Source organism: Varanus komodoensis, unplaced genomic scaffold (assembly GCF_004798865.1).
Source record: "Varanus komodoensis strain SLA01 unplaced genomic scaffold, ASM479886v1 scaffold22, whole genome shotgun sequence".
NCBI classification, from domain to species: domain Eukaryota; kingdom Metazoa; phylum Chordata; class Lepidosauria; order Squamata; family Varanidae; genus Varanus; species Varanus komodoensis.
The window spans coordinates 201469-213890 of NW_025335606.1; the positions used below are offsets into that span (position 1 = coordinate 201469).

At 52.6% G+C, this 12422-nt stretch overlaps 1 protein-coding gene across 1 annotated transcript in view; it reads left to right on the forward strand.

The window, feature by feature from the left end:
* KIAA1328 (KIAA1328 ortholog) overlaps nt 1-12422 on the forward strand; it is a 206608-nt gene that overhangs the window by 133691 nt on the left and 60495 nt on the right. The window contains exons 6-7 of the mRNA XM_044431399.1: nt 1088-1755; nt 7048-7152. Of these exons, the coding sequence (XP_044287334.1) occupies nt 1088-1755; nt 7048-7152 (773 nt within the window). The remainder of the gene's footprint in view (nt 1-1087; nt 1756-7047; nt 7153-12422) is intronic.

The window sequence follows — 12422 nt, forward strand, 5'->3', positions numbered from 1 at the left end:
AGAACATAAATTCAGAACCTTAATGTGTCAATCTGCTTCATGGTGCTCTCGGGAAAGAGCCTTCCCTGGAAGCTCTTCGGATTTTTCATCTTACACTTCTCATCAAAATGTTTTGGCTGCCCTGCAGTTGTTGGTTACTGCAATAAATTGCTGGTACCCTCTAAAACCATACCCCCGAAAGAAGTTCGGTCTGAAACAAGGTTGAAATATATTGCTTTTTCTGAAGCAAAGTTTCCATGGAGCCCCAAGCAGCTGTTTGAAAGTTGCTGGGCTGGCAGTGGAATCGTGGTGCCCAAGTGCAGTGCAGAACTTTTTGAGCGCCCGGGAATATGAATTTCACAGGCTGCAGGCCTAGCTCCATTTCTCCTTTCTCCACAGATCCTTGGCTTGGGCTGACAAATGCAAATTAGCTTGTCTTTCTAGCTTTGGAGTTTGATCAGAATCTCATCACCAGCCCAGCTTAATTGAAAAAAATCACTTTTATGGTAGGATTTAAACATGTTTTGTAGTTGAATGACAGCTTTTGATGTAGAACTGTATTTTACAGGAAGTGGTCTAGTTCTTTATCAGTGTTTCTATAAGGATATTTCAAAATCTCTCATCAAATTTCCAATAGTAAGTAATATCCCATTCAGTGCAAGGTGAAATGTTTTACATCAAATCCCCTGCTGTGTAATGGCCAATCAGACGGTATTTATAGTGGCTGAATGGATTTCTTGGCTTCGTATTCAAAATTAAACATTTTCAGACATTAACATTTAATGCTTTTTTGCCACACTTCAAGTTGATTTTATGTAACCCTAGATACTCACAACTCCTTGATAGGCTGAAGTACCTTGTTTATGCCCAAGATCCTGCAGGCAGTAGTTTTATATTTATCGTACCTGTGTAGACGGAATTAAATTGCAGATTTGATAGCATGTTCATCTCTTATTTGAAAACCATTTCCTGTTGAGTTGTGCTAGGTGTCGACCATCAAACTGCCACAAGCCTACCGATGCTGGTATAGGTTTTTTACATGGTAAAACTAGAAAAGGAGCCATTTAATTTTTAAGTTAACCTCTTTTTTGTCTCTCGTTACTTATAGATGTCCAAGGAGAGGAGTTTTCATCAGCCACCACCACCTTTGGAACTGGACGGATCCTACCGTAGTATAGCTAGACCACAGCCATTGCACAAGAGTAACAGAATGGCTTGTGGAAGCCCGAGTCCCAAATCCCTCGCTCAGTCTTGTAGGAATGGTCATGTGCTTGGGACTGCAACCCCAGGAGGTCGGCAGGAAGATACGAATGGATTCCTACTGGAAAATGGCTTGCGCAGCAGATGCAATAACGGGTCGTCCCCAGCCAAGCAGAAGTTGCCTCCCCCTAGTAAAAGAACGCCAAATGTGGACCAAAGGAAAAGCACTTGTCCTCTTCAGACTTGTTTTTTCCACAAGAAATTCGGCAGCCCAGATCCCGATTCCTTCCAAGATGGCTGCTGCATTCCGAAAGGATACTCTGGACCACACGGCGGCCCCTCTGCAGGCCTCTCTTGCTCACCGCGGCCCTTGGGGCTGAACAGCAGCACGGACGCGAGAGCTCAAGAAACAGGGAGTGGTAAGAGGCTATCGGAAGAAAGGCGGAAACAGCTCCTGCTCCAGAAAATGGAGCTGGAAATCAAAAAGGAACGCCTTCAGAATCTGTTAGCCAAGCAAGAGGCGAAATTGCTGCTCCAGCAGCAGCAGCTTCAACAATCCAGGCTTGATTACAATCGGTGAGTTTGAGCTGGGACGTGGAAATCGGCTTCCGTCGGAGCACCATTTTATATAGAGAGAACCTGGTCCGTTCAGAAGGGAGGTCAGGTGGCGGCTTCACTGGGCCGATGTCTTGTGGTACATTAGAAGTGAATTAGAACTACTCCGAAGTGTTCTTTGGGACGCTGAAGAACTTGGCAAAGCTCACAGAGCTTTCTAATTTATCCAAAGGCACTTGGCCTGAGCCGTGCGTGCTGGAGGGGGTGTCATGCGTGAACCACTGAGTGATAACTACCCTGCAAGTGGATGATACGCTGCGGGAGTTTCACGTAGGGTGTTTGCAGTGCGAGTGTGGAAGGCTGTGGCGTGGGATTGGTCTATACAAGCTTTTTAATTTCACGTAAGTTGTCCACATGGCGAACTAATATTAATTTCTTCCCCGCTGTCCTCCAAGCCCTCCGTCTCCACATGAACTCTCGCTCTCGGGTTTTTGAAAAAAAAAATACACCGTTGCGAGCTACCCCTCCGCGGAGGCTTTTCTGCTCAAAACAGAGCCCGGCGTTTGTTCAGCTATTTTAAGAATATGGGAAAAGTCCTGCTGGTCGGACCAAGGCTCCTCTGGTCCAGCAGGCCGTCTGCACAGTGGTCGCCTGCGCGCCTACAGGGGACCCACTCGCAGGATGTGGGTTCAACAGCGCCCTCCAGTCCAAGTTCCCCGGGAACTGGTGCATGCGGGCAAACTCGCTCTGATACTGGAAGCAGCGCGCTCTTGCGATGCCTGCTGGCAGCCTGCTTTTCCAGGAAGGTGTCAATCCCCTGCTGTCCCCTTCACTTTTTAAAGGCAGGAGCGAAGCCACCTGAACAATTATCTCCTTTCATTTGCCTTCCCCCGACTTTTTGGAATGAAAAAAAGATGAGAAACAGTTCAGAGCTAATTGAAATCTGTAAGTTGAAAGTTTGCTGGTGAAGGCAAGAAGTGGTTCAGAAATGTTCTAATAATAATAATAATAATAATAATAATAATAATAATAATAATAATAGGCTGATAGCTTTAGAGATACCCACGAAGGAGGGCGGACTGATAAGGGGCAGCAGCCCGGGAAGAGCAGAGACAGGCAACCAGCTTGTCAGTTGGGCTGCAAGCCTTGTGGCCAGCCAGCTCTGGCATGACATGATCTCCGGTCCGTGTCACCTGAGTCACTCAGAACCGCAGAGCCCTTTAAGCTGTCTTTGCCGTGGGGATACGGATACGAGGCTGTGCTGGTCCCAGCAGCCGCATACTGGCTTATGCACCGCCTGTGCGCACGCGCAGTGTGCAGCGGCTCCCCCAGTGCATATGCAAGGCTGTCGAAGGGCATGCGTCTCTTCACTTGGAGCGTTTGCTGTGCCGAGCACCAGCACGCCCACGGCAAGCACGGCTGTCCTCAGAAAGGGGTGAGGAGCTCCAAGGTGCCACGTGAAAACTGGATACACAGTGTGCTCCGGGCAGCTTGAGTCTTCTTGAGTCTTCTTCGGATTCACTTACTCTGTAAAAGGACTAAAACTGACTTCTGAACAATCTCAAAACCTGCATTAGGTGTTTTCCTTTTTCCCTTCCCTTCCCTTCCCGATGTGAGGCAGTATTATCAAGCAAGTGCCTTTGAGGGTTTGGACTTAGACATTCTACCTTCATAGTTTTAGACGTATTTCCATAGCAGTCTAGCATAAAACTTCACTGTATTGTGGGGAGAGAAGTAGAAAGGCCATGCACTTCCAAAGCCAAAAAGAAATCGGTGTGGGAATTTCATCATGTGGGCCTTCACTTTAGAGACTTTTGTCAGCTATTTAACTTTTAATGGGCTATAATTCACATAGAGAACATTAGTTGCTGGGTGGATTAGAACCATACTAAATAAGTAATAATAGAATATTTCACGTTTCTCAGGCCTGCGCAAAGCTTGGTTTCTCTTACAAGGCATTGTTGGCAGTTGCTACTGACCTCTCCCCCACCAAAAAAGCAGGTGCCTCCAAAGGTCAGGCCAGGTGTAGAATCCCTTTCAGCCCCTCTTCCTGCACGCTGCAGTTGTGCCTGCTGCCCCTCCTGTTGGAAGAGGGCAGCCTACCCCGTGTGGCTGTTGGAATGCCAGGGGATCAGGCCTAAACCATGCAGAATGCCTGCACAGGTAGTGCCAGCTTCTCCATTCAGACAGGTGAGGGCAGCAGGTGTGGTCCTGCTCGCTCCCTTCCCTTCCTTTTGACAGAGTGGCAGAGAATGGTGGAAGGGGACTCAGATATGTTGGTTTTGGCTGGAGGCTACCCGTGGGTGCTGCTGGACACCCGTCAGCCAGTTCACCCAGGCTGGAAGTTTCGACACTGGCAGGAAGCGGCTCACCAGGGTTTCAGGCACGAGTTCTTCCTGGAGACGCCAGGGACGGGATCTGGCAGCTTCTGCATGCAAAGGGGGTTCTTTGCCACCCTCTCTGGGCACAAGACAGGTTAGGTGATAAGTGGCTGGAGAGCAGCACTTGTGAAAGGGACCTCGGGGTGCTGGTTGACTGCAGGCTAAACATGAGCCCACAGTGTGATGCGGTGGCCAAGAGGGCGAACGCCACCCTTGGTTGCATAGCCAGAAGTGTGGCTTCTGGATCGAGAGAGGTATTACTACAACTCTATATGACTCTGGTGTGCCTGCAACTGGAGTATTGTGTTCAGTTTTGGGCCCCTCATTACAGAAAGGATATAGCCAGGTTGGAGTCAGTGCAGTGTAGGGCCACAAGGTTGGTGGCTGGTTTGCAGGGGATGCCGTATGAGGCGAGACTGAGGGAACCGGGTCTCTTCAGCCTGGAGAAGAGGAGACTCAGAGGGGATCTGTTGGCAACATACAGGTATGTGAGGGGATGTCACACGGAGGTGGGGAGAGACCTGTTCTCCCCTGAGGAGGAAGGCAAGACTTGTTCCAATGGAGCGAAGGAGCTGAGGTTCAATTTGGATGCCAGGAAGCACTTTCTGACAGTCAGGACCCCGAGGGTGTGGAATGGGCTTCCACGAGAGGTCATTGAGGCCCCATCGGTGCGGGTGTTCAAGGATAGGCTGGACGTCCACTTGGTGGGCATGTCGTGAGCGGAGCTGGCTGGTGCCGGAGGTCAGACTAGATGGCCCGGGAGGACCCTTCTGACTCGCTCTGTTTTCTGTGTTTCTATGAGACACCAAGTAGAGACTCAGAAGTAGCCTACAGATGCTGCCGTGGGCATGAGCAGTGGTGTCTGTGGCCGGGGGTGCCTCCCATAGTTCCCGGTGCCCCCGAGAGCTTCCTTTGTCTGTACGATGCTGTTCAGAAACAAGCTCTGTTGCTTTGGTTTTTAAAATGCCTGTTTGATCAGAGGCAATCAGAGCTGTGTACTTTGGAAGACGGCTGGGGTCACAAACAAAGGTGAGGAACTAAGTAGGAACAGATGGGTTTTTAATGATCAAACATCTTAAATCCATGCATATGTTCCCACTAATGGGGAAAGAAAAGGAAGGCCCGAAGTCTGCGCGAAGCAATGTTGTTGTTTCGAAAGCGTTCTGAGCACTCTGTGGGGCATCCGCTGCCCAGCGACAGGGCTCTTAAACGGCTCTGCAATTACGCTTTCCTTATTGTGCATCCTCACATCTGCTCTACCCAGCTTCTGCTGCGAAGATTGCACGTTCCGTAAAGTGCTGGTTGGCAGAAAAGCTGCAGAAGGAAGACCAGAGGCATCCTTTATTGTCTCTGCTCCGCTCCTTCCCCTGTATTGATTAATTTAAGTTCATGGAGGATAGATGGGTCTCTCAACAGTGCTAGCCATGATAGCTAAATGCAACCTCTATTTCTGGAGCGCAAGGACTTTATTTTTTAAGCCCTATACTAGATGCTCTAAGCTCTACTGCAGTGCGCAGAGAGAGAGAGAGAGAGAGAGAGAGAGAGAGAGAGAGAGAGAGAGAGAAACAATCCCCCCACCCACAATAGTGTATGTCTCTGCAAGTGGTTGTTGGTGTGTGTGTGTAGGTAAAACTGCCCCCGCTCTTGGTTTGGCTCAGGGTGCACGTGTCTTCAACGTAGTCCAGGAGCCTTTAGCACAGCTTCCAGCTCCGATAATAATGATGATATCACTACTGGAAGAAGAGTCCTCTCGATCCGAGAAAACATCCGTTGGTCCAGCTTCCTGTTTCCTGTGGTGGTGACACAGATGTCTCCAGGAAGTCCACAAGCAGCGCATGCCAGGAGCCGTTCTCCGCTGCTGCTTCTGGAGATGGAGGACCAGTGAGCCATCCTGGTTAACGGTGACCTAAGGTTCCATCCCCAGTGAATTTGACCGGGGCCCTTAAAAGCCGCTTAATGTAGTGGGGGCCATTGTTAGACCTTTCAACTGAAAACCTTGGCAATTACATATTGTGTGAATACTGATTTTTCTCTCTCTTTTTCGATAAAGTTTGGTAAGGTTGAGGGACTTCAGCAGCAAAAGAGACTCCTCCGCTGCGCATTGTTGAAGAGATTCCTTTGCAGGCACGCACAATTTACAATCTGTTTACAGAATCTGAGCTTCATAATAGCACATCTTGGGGAAGCTTATTGTGCAAAATCCAGAGATGCCCTCCTGCGATGTTTGTGTCCATAAGCAGAGCCCTGATGGTCAGACTAAGGGCACATCCCGCACTGCATTCTGGAGGTAGTGCAGAGTCTCCAGGACTAGTGATCCTTGATAGCCGCCTCCTCCAGGAATTTCTCTAGTGATCCGCTAAAGCCCTCCAAGCTGGTAGGCAACATTACAGCTTGTAATGCCCCCATTCTATAGTTTAATGGTGCATTGTGTGAACATGTACCGCTCTGCCTCTCCCTCTCCCTCTCATGTACGTCTCAGCATTCAGCTTCAGGCTCTAGGATTATGGGAAAGCAAGAAAGCTCCCCATCCCTTCACCAGGGATAATGGTGCACCCCTTTATCAGGTCTTCCCTAAACTCACCTTTTCTCACCTGAGGGAACGGGGCTAGCTACTGTAACCCTGCCTCTTCCCAGTCCTTTGATCATTTTCGTCGCCCTCACCTACACGGTCTCCTCAGCCTCAGCCTTTCAGCTCTGCAGTAAGTCAGCCCTCCACGGACACTGGCAGGTCCAGCGGATGGGCCCTTCTCCTCCAGCCTGTACTTTGCAGATCGTGGTGTATTGCTGGACTTTCTCTCCGCAGGGGGCTGCATATTGGTTTGCAGCTGGAGCGAGAGTAGAAGAGAGAGAGAGCAAGAGGAGGTGAAGAGGAAAAGAAGGGGTGACGGGTGCTTCGTTTGTTCATCGCGATGTGTGGTTCTTTCCCACCCAGCTTCAAAGGCCACCATCCCAGTTCAGAGGAGCGGCTCATGGATGAAGCGCTGATGAGAGCGGGTGGTCCGGCCCCAGCGATGAACGGCACTGCTTGGCAGCTGAGGTAAGGCCTGGACTCTCCGTCCTGCATTAAGTACTTCCGTGTGTCGGTCTGTTTCAAGGGCCGTCCCTCTGGCTTTCCGCCACACATGTAGTTTCACGTCCGTGTGCTCCGTTTCTTCTTCTGCGTGTCGGGGATGAAGCGCTTCAAGCCGGAAAGAATGAGAAGCACAGAGTGAAATCGCAGCGCTGTCCTTCAGTGCGGTGGGGGAGGGACTTGGGGCCTTTCAGGCGAATTGAGGGACAGTTTCGGCTGGGGCAGCTTCCCCGGCTGGTAAGGGCGTGGGAGCAGCAGCCCTGGCAGATCCAGCCTGTGCTCCCTCCAGCCGGGCACTCCACCCACGCAGCGGCAAACCCACAGGATCCCTCTGGCAGGATGGGAGGAAGAGTTCCTGCAGAGACGCTGCTCAGCTGGTGGAGGCAGGCACGCGGCCGCTGGTAATGGGGGCGGCAGGTAGCCAACAGGGCTAGTGGCCATTGATAGCCGCCTTCTCCACACATTTGGCCGGTCCCCCTTTAAAACCATTCAAATGGGTGGACATCAGTACTTCTGGTGGCGCTGATTTGCGTAGATTAACTCTGCTGCGTTCACAAGTCTTCCTTTGGTCGATCCTGAATCTCCCACCCATCAGCTCCGTGGGCTTCTGGTACTGTAGGAGAAGGAGAAGCATCCATTAGACTGCCGGCCCCATCATTTCAGCCAGCACTGGAAGTTGTGGTCCGGCACTTCTTGAGGAGGCCAGACTGGGGAAGGCTGGCTTAGAGGTTCTTGGCTGGCTGGAGTGGAGAGTGCTGATGATGAAATCTGGGTCCGATGGGAGGCAGGAACAGGTTGGGGCACCACAGCGAAGGGGCGGCTAATGAGTGCGGGGGCTGACAGGTGAGATAGAGATGTTCAAGCATGCAGCGCCAGGAGGAAAACTGGGCCGCGGAACAGGCAGGCGAACAGTGCAGCTTTGGGGCTGAAATTCAGCTGGGCCGAGCTGAAACAGTGACCGCTGGCAACCTCTCTGCTTCAACAGAGGAAAGCGGCCCGCCAGGCCCTGGAGCACGTTCCCCAGCGAGCTGCTGGTGGCTTCTGGAGTGGGGAGTGCTGCTCGAATCCTGGGCCAGGCAGCGTAGGATCCCTCTGCCTGCCTCTCTCCAGTGTTAATGCACATGCAGGCGCCTTGCTACAAGAATCGGCACTCAGGGAAGGGGCGATCACTGGGTCCTGAGCCTTCCTCCCGCTGAGCCCGCTGGTGACGAACTGTTTTGGGACGGTGGGGTGTGGATGATGTCTTGGATTGCTCTGTGACATCTGAACCCGGAAACTTTGCCTTGGTTGGTAGTTAAATAACCCAGAGCTAACTCAACGACCAATCAAGGGTGGTCGCTCAGTCACCATATCTGCAGGCGTGCAAGGTGACCCAAGTGTAAGATGAGGTCAATATTTTGGGTTGTTTATCTGGTGTTTGTCATAAGCTGGACATAAAAGACAACCCCCAATTTTTGCTTCGCTATTTTCAGGTGCAAGGGACTCTTAAATGCCAGTATATGCAGGTATTTGTCAGCCGGAAGCTTCTAGACCCTTGTGATGTCATGCTACCAGAGTCGAGCTAATAGCCACATGCCCTCTCCAATTTGGGGGCTGGTGGCAGCCTTCAAGGGGGCTCGCTGGGTGGGGTTGGCCTGGAAGGACGGCTGGCACCAGTGCCGCCAAGGGCGCAGGGGGAAGGGCTTGAAGGGGCCGCCGAGAGGAAGGAGGCCCCCATGGGCAAGGATGCGATGCAGGACAAGCTCCTCTGGCACCAGCAGGAAGGGTTTTTATGATTATTAATCATAGATGCAATTGTCTTTATTATATGAGGAAAGATGGAGAGAGCTGCGCATGTTCAGACTTGAGAAGACAAGACTGGGGGGGGGCATGATATCCCTCCATATGTACCTCAAAGGCTGTCACAAGGAGGAAGAGCATCCAAAGAGAAGCTGGGCAGCCACCTGAGGGGATGGTGTGAATTGGTGTCCTGCAGGAGCAGGGCGTTGGGCCTGATGGCCTTCATGGCCCCTTCCAAGTCTACTCTTCTATGATATATTCTTTTTCAAACCATGTATATAATATGATGAAAATCTTTCACCTGGTGTATATGATAATGCCCTGATTTTTGCCTCATTGTTTCTGGTTTGAAAGGTCCTCTTATACGCTGATATATTTGGTAACTTTGGCCTGTTTGGCCATAAACAATCCAGAGTTTCCACATCCAGACATAACAAAACAACCCAGGATGGGGTACTGATTAAAATTGGAAGTGGCTGGCCAGTGATGCTCTTCGCTGGCAATTCCTATTTGAACAGTCACCACCAGAAATCGCTGCTGTGGTGTGCAAAGCGGGGCAGTAATTTTGCTCTCAGTAGCATGGCCGCTTTTGATTCGTACTCCAAGTTAGCTTTTCTGCTGCTTGTGCATAGAATTCTCCTTATCAAGGTAAGAATGCGTCACTTTCTCACAGAGGTGGGAGTGAACTATTCCATCTCTTTTCTGGGTTTTCTTGATCCAAAAGCAATAGGTAAGTATGAGAAAACACAAGTACCAAAGTGGATGTGTTATTCTGCCGGATAAACTATCCTCGAGCATCCTCATACCCTCAGCGAAGACTGCAGAGACAACCCGAATCTAGACTGCTAATGTTCTGTATGTAAACCGAGGCTTTGAGATTGCGCAAGGCTGTCTCTCTCTCTGTCCTTCTCACTCTCATGACAGGCCACACCGTAGCTTTCCGGCATTACCGTGCTCTTCCGCATTCCCCAGTCTCCATGCCAGCTGGTTGTGAAGTCTGGCATCCGAAAGCTCGCTTTGCGTATTCATTCATCAGCTCTGCAAAGGTTACCAGACAAATGCACCCTAAATAATTTATTCTAATGTAAAGCCAGAGGAGGCTAAACCGACAAGTCCATTTGTCTCCTTGGTGCGCTTGGATATGGCACGGCAGTGACGTTTGCTGCAGTCCCCGAAAGGGGTGCTCGCGATCCTGGGGTGGAGAGCGGCGTTGGGCAGTCAGACGGTGCCATCGAAGTGCCAGAGGCCTTTCTGCATTTTGGGGGTGGGTGGGGTGACACACCCCCCCCCAGCAGAAAGAAGCTCTCTCCCCCCCAGCTGACATGAACGGGCCCCAGAGTCAAACCTCGGCATTCTCTTAATGGCTCTTACTATGCTTTGTTTTCCTTTCATTTCTGAAAGGGGGCAAAAAAAATTAAAATATTAAACTTGCTCAAGCAAAACATGATTCTATCATTTATTTTCTTTCAAAACGCTCAACACCCGAAAAACATATTTTTTATAATTAACTTCTCATTTAAGTTAATTATCTACAATTACCAAATCTAATTGCAATTTATTCTCTATTATCTGCGGGAAGAATAGCGGGCGGGGGGCCGCGCGTGCCTCCCTGTGGCGAGCGAGGGCAAGAGGAGATGTCCCAGTAGTGGGCGAGCCTTGAGTAGGGAAACAAGGGGGGGCGGGGGGCGGGGGGGCCCTCAGAGCTGGGAAGGGGGTTCTCTCTCATGGGCATTGCACTCCGAAAGGCATCTTGTTCTTCCTTGAAGAACAGCCTTGCTTACTGGCCCAGAGTCCCCCGTCCGCTCCATGGCTGGGCGCAGACTAGAACCCGGACCGCCCGAGTCCCAGCCCCACGCTTTTACCCCACGCTGCACCACACCGGCTCATTGCGAACGCCACAGCCGCTATGGCCAGTTGCCTGAGCCTGCCTCCTCCTCTTGCCCAGGTGGGAGAGGCACTTCGAGGTATTCCCAAATTATACCTCTCTCCAGCTGGATGTCTCCAAAGCACATGCCACTCTCTGATGCAGGTGGCCCGTGACGTGCACAAGGGCTCACTTTGAGAGCATTCAGCAGGATCTGTACGCCCGGCCCCTGCTTCTGTGCACGCTCCTGACACCTGGCAGAGGTGAATTTCTTGTTCCTGGCAAGCCTCTCTCTCGCCGCTGCATTTCAGCTTGTATTTTGAATGTGAATGCCTTGCGACACAGCAGAACGGAATGTCACGCAGGCAGATGCTGTGCTAAGAATCGAGCATCACACAATTCAGTCTCACACTTCAGAGGTCTCAGCCTTGCGGCCGCCTTGCACGGTCGCGTCTTTCTTCAGACCCACACAGCTCGGCTGCACTTCGCACGCGTGGCCGCGCCACGGCAGCACGGGCCCAGACCCCTGGAGACAGGTGCGCACGCCGCAGCGAGCCGAGTCTGGGGAGGCGATGGCCGACGGTCTGGATGGCTCTGAAAGGGGCTCGGGTGCCTTCATGGGGGAGGCGGCTCTCCAGGGCCCCCCATGGAGTCCCGGCGGCTCTGTGCCATGCACACCGGTTGCTGGGGAGCATGGGAGGGAGGGTGCTGTCGCGCGTGCGGGCTGCTTGTGGGTCTCCTGCTGCAGCAGCTGGTCGGCCCGTGTGGGGGCAGAATGTGGGCAGGGAGGCGTCTTGCTCGGTGCCCGCCCTGCTCTTCTTTTGCCGGGGTGGGAGAGGCGCCTGCTCTGCCCCACAGGGAAACCCGAGGAGCCGCTTGGTTTTGTTCTGGGCCTGCTAGGAATGTTTTCCTCCCAGCTGTGGCGTAACGGACGGTGCGGGACGTGGGTGCAGATGGGGACTCGGGCGTGGGCCACACGTAGCCCCAGCCGCGTCCCCTCAGCCCGCGAAGCGTGGAGTAGCCCTGCACAGTGCTGGTGACGCGCCCTCCTGCCTTGGCCGCCGTAGGGCAGCCTGTGTTCGTCAGGACGGCGTTGCCCCTCGATGCAGGGCCAGGGCCCAGGACCTGGGGGGTCTTTCCCAGGTGGGGGGCGTGGTCTCCCCTGATCTCCCGGGGGACAGCATGGCGGGGCCTTTGCTCAGCTCCATACTGGCCGGCCTCTCGCTACTTCTTTGCTCTGTCTGCCCACACAGGTGTGCGCTCTTCCCCACGGAGGGGCAGAAAAGCCGTTCTTCTGCTGCCCCTTCCCCGCCCCCCCGCCCGCCTCACACGCTTTGCATGGACGGAGGACGCATGTTAAGTGTGCGTGGGGCAGGGACGAGGGCGAGGACCAGCGCCAAGACAGAATGGGGGCGTCAGCCGGCAAGACCTCTTCAGGCCTGCATCTCGACGCAGCCGTTGCCCCTGCGCCATGTTGAAGTCCCCCCTCATGCCTGGTTGCCCTTTGAGGCGCTCCAGGCCCTCCGGATGCAGTGGGGGCTGCACCCCCGGTATTGCTGGGCTCCCGCCCCCATTTGGGGTGCCTCGAGAAGCT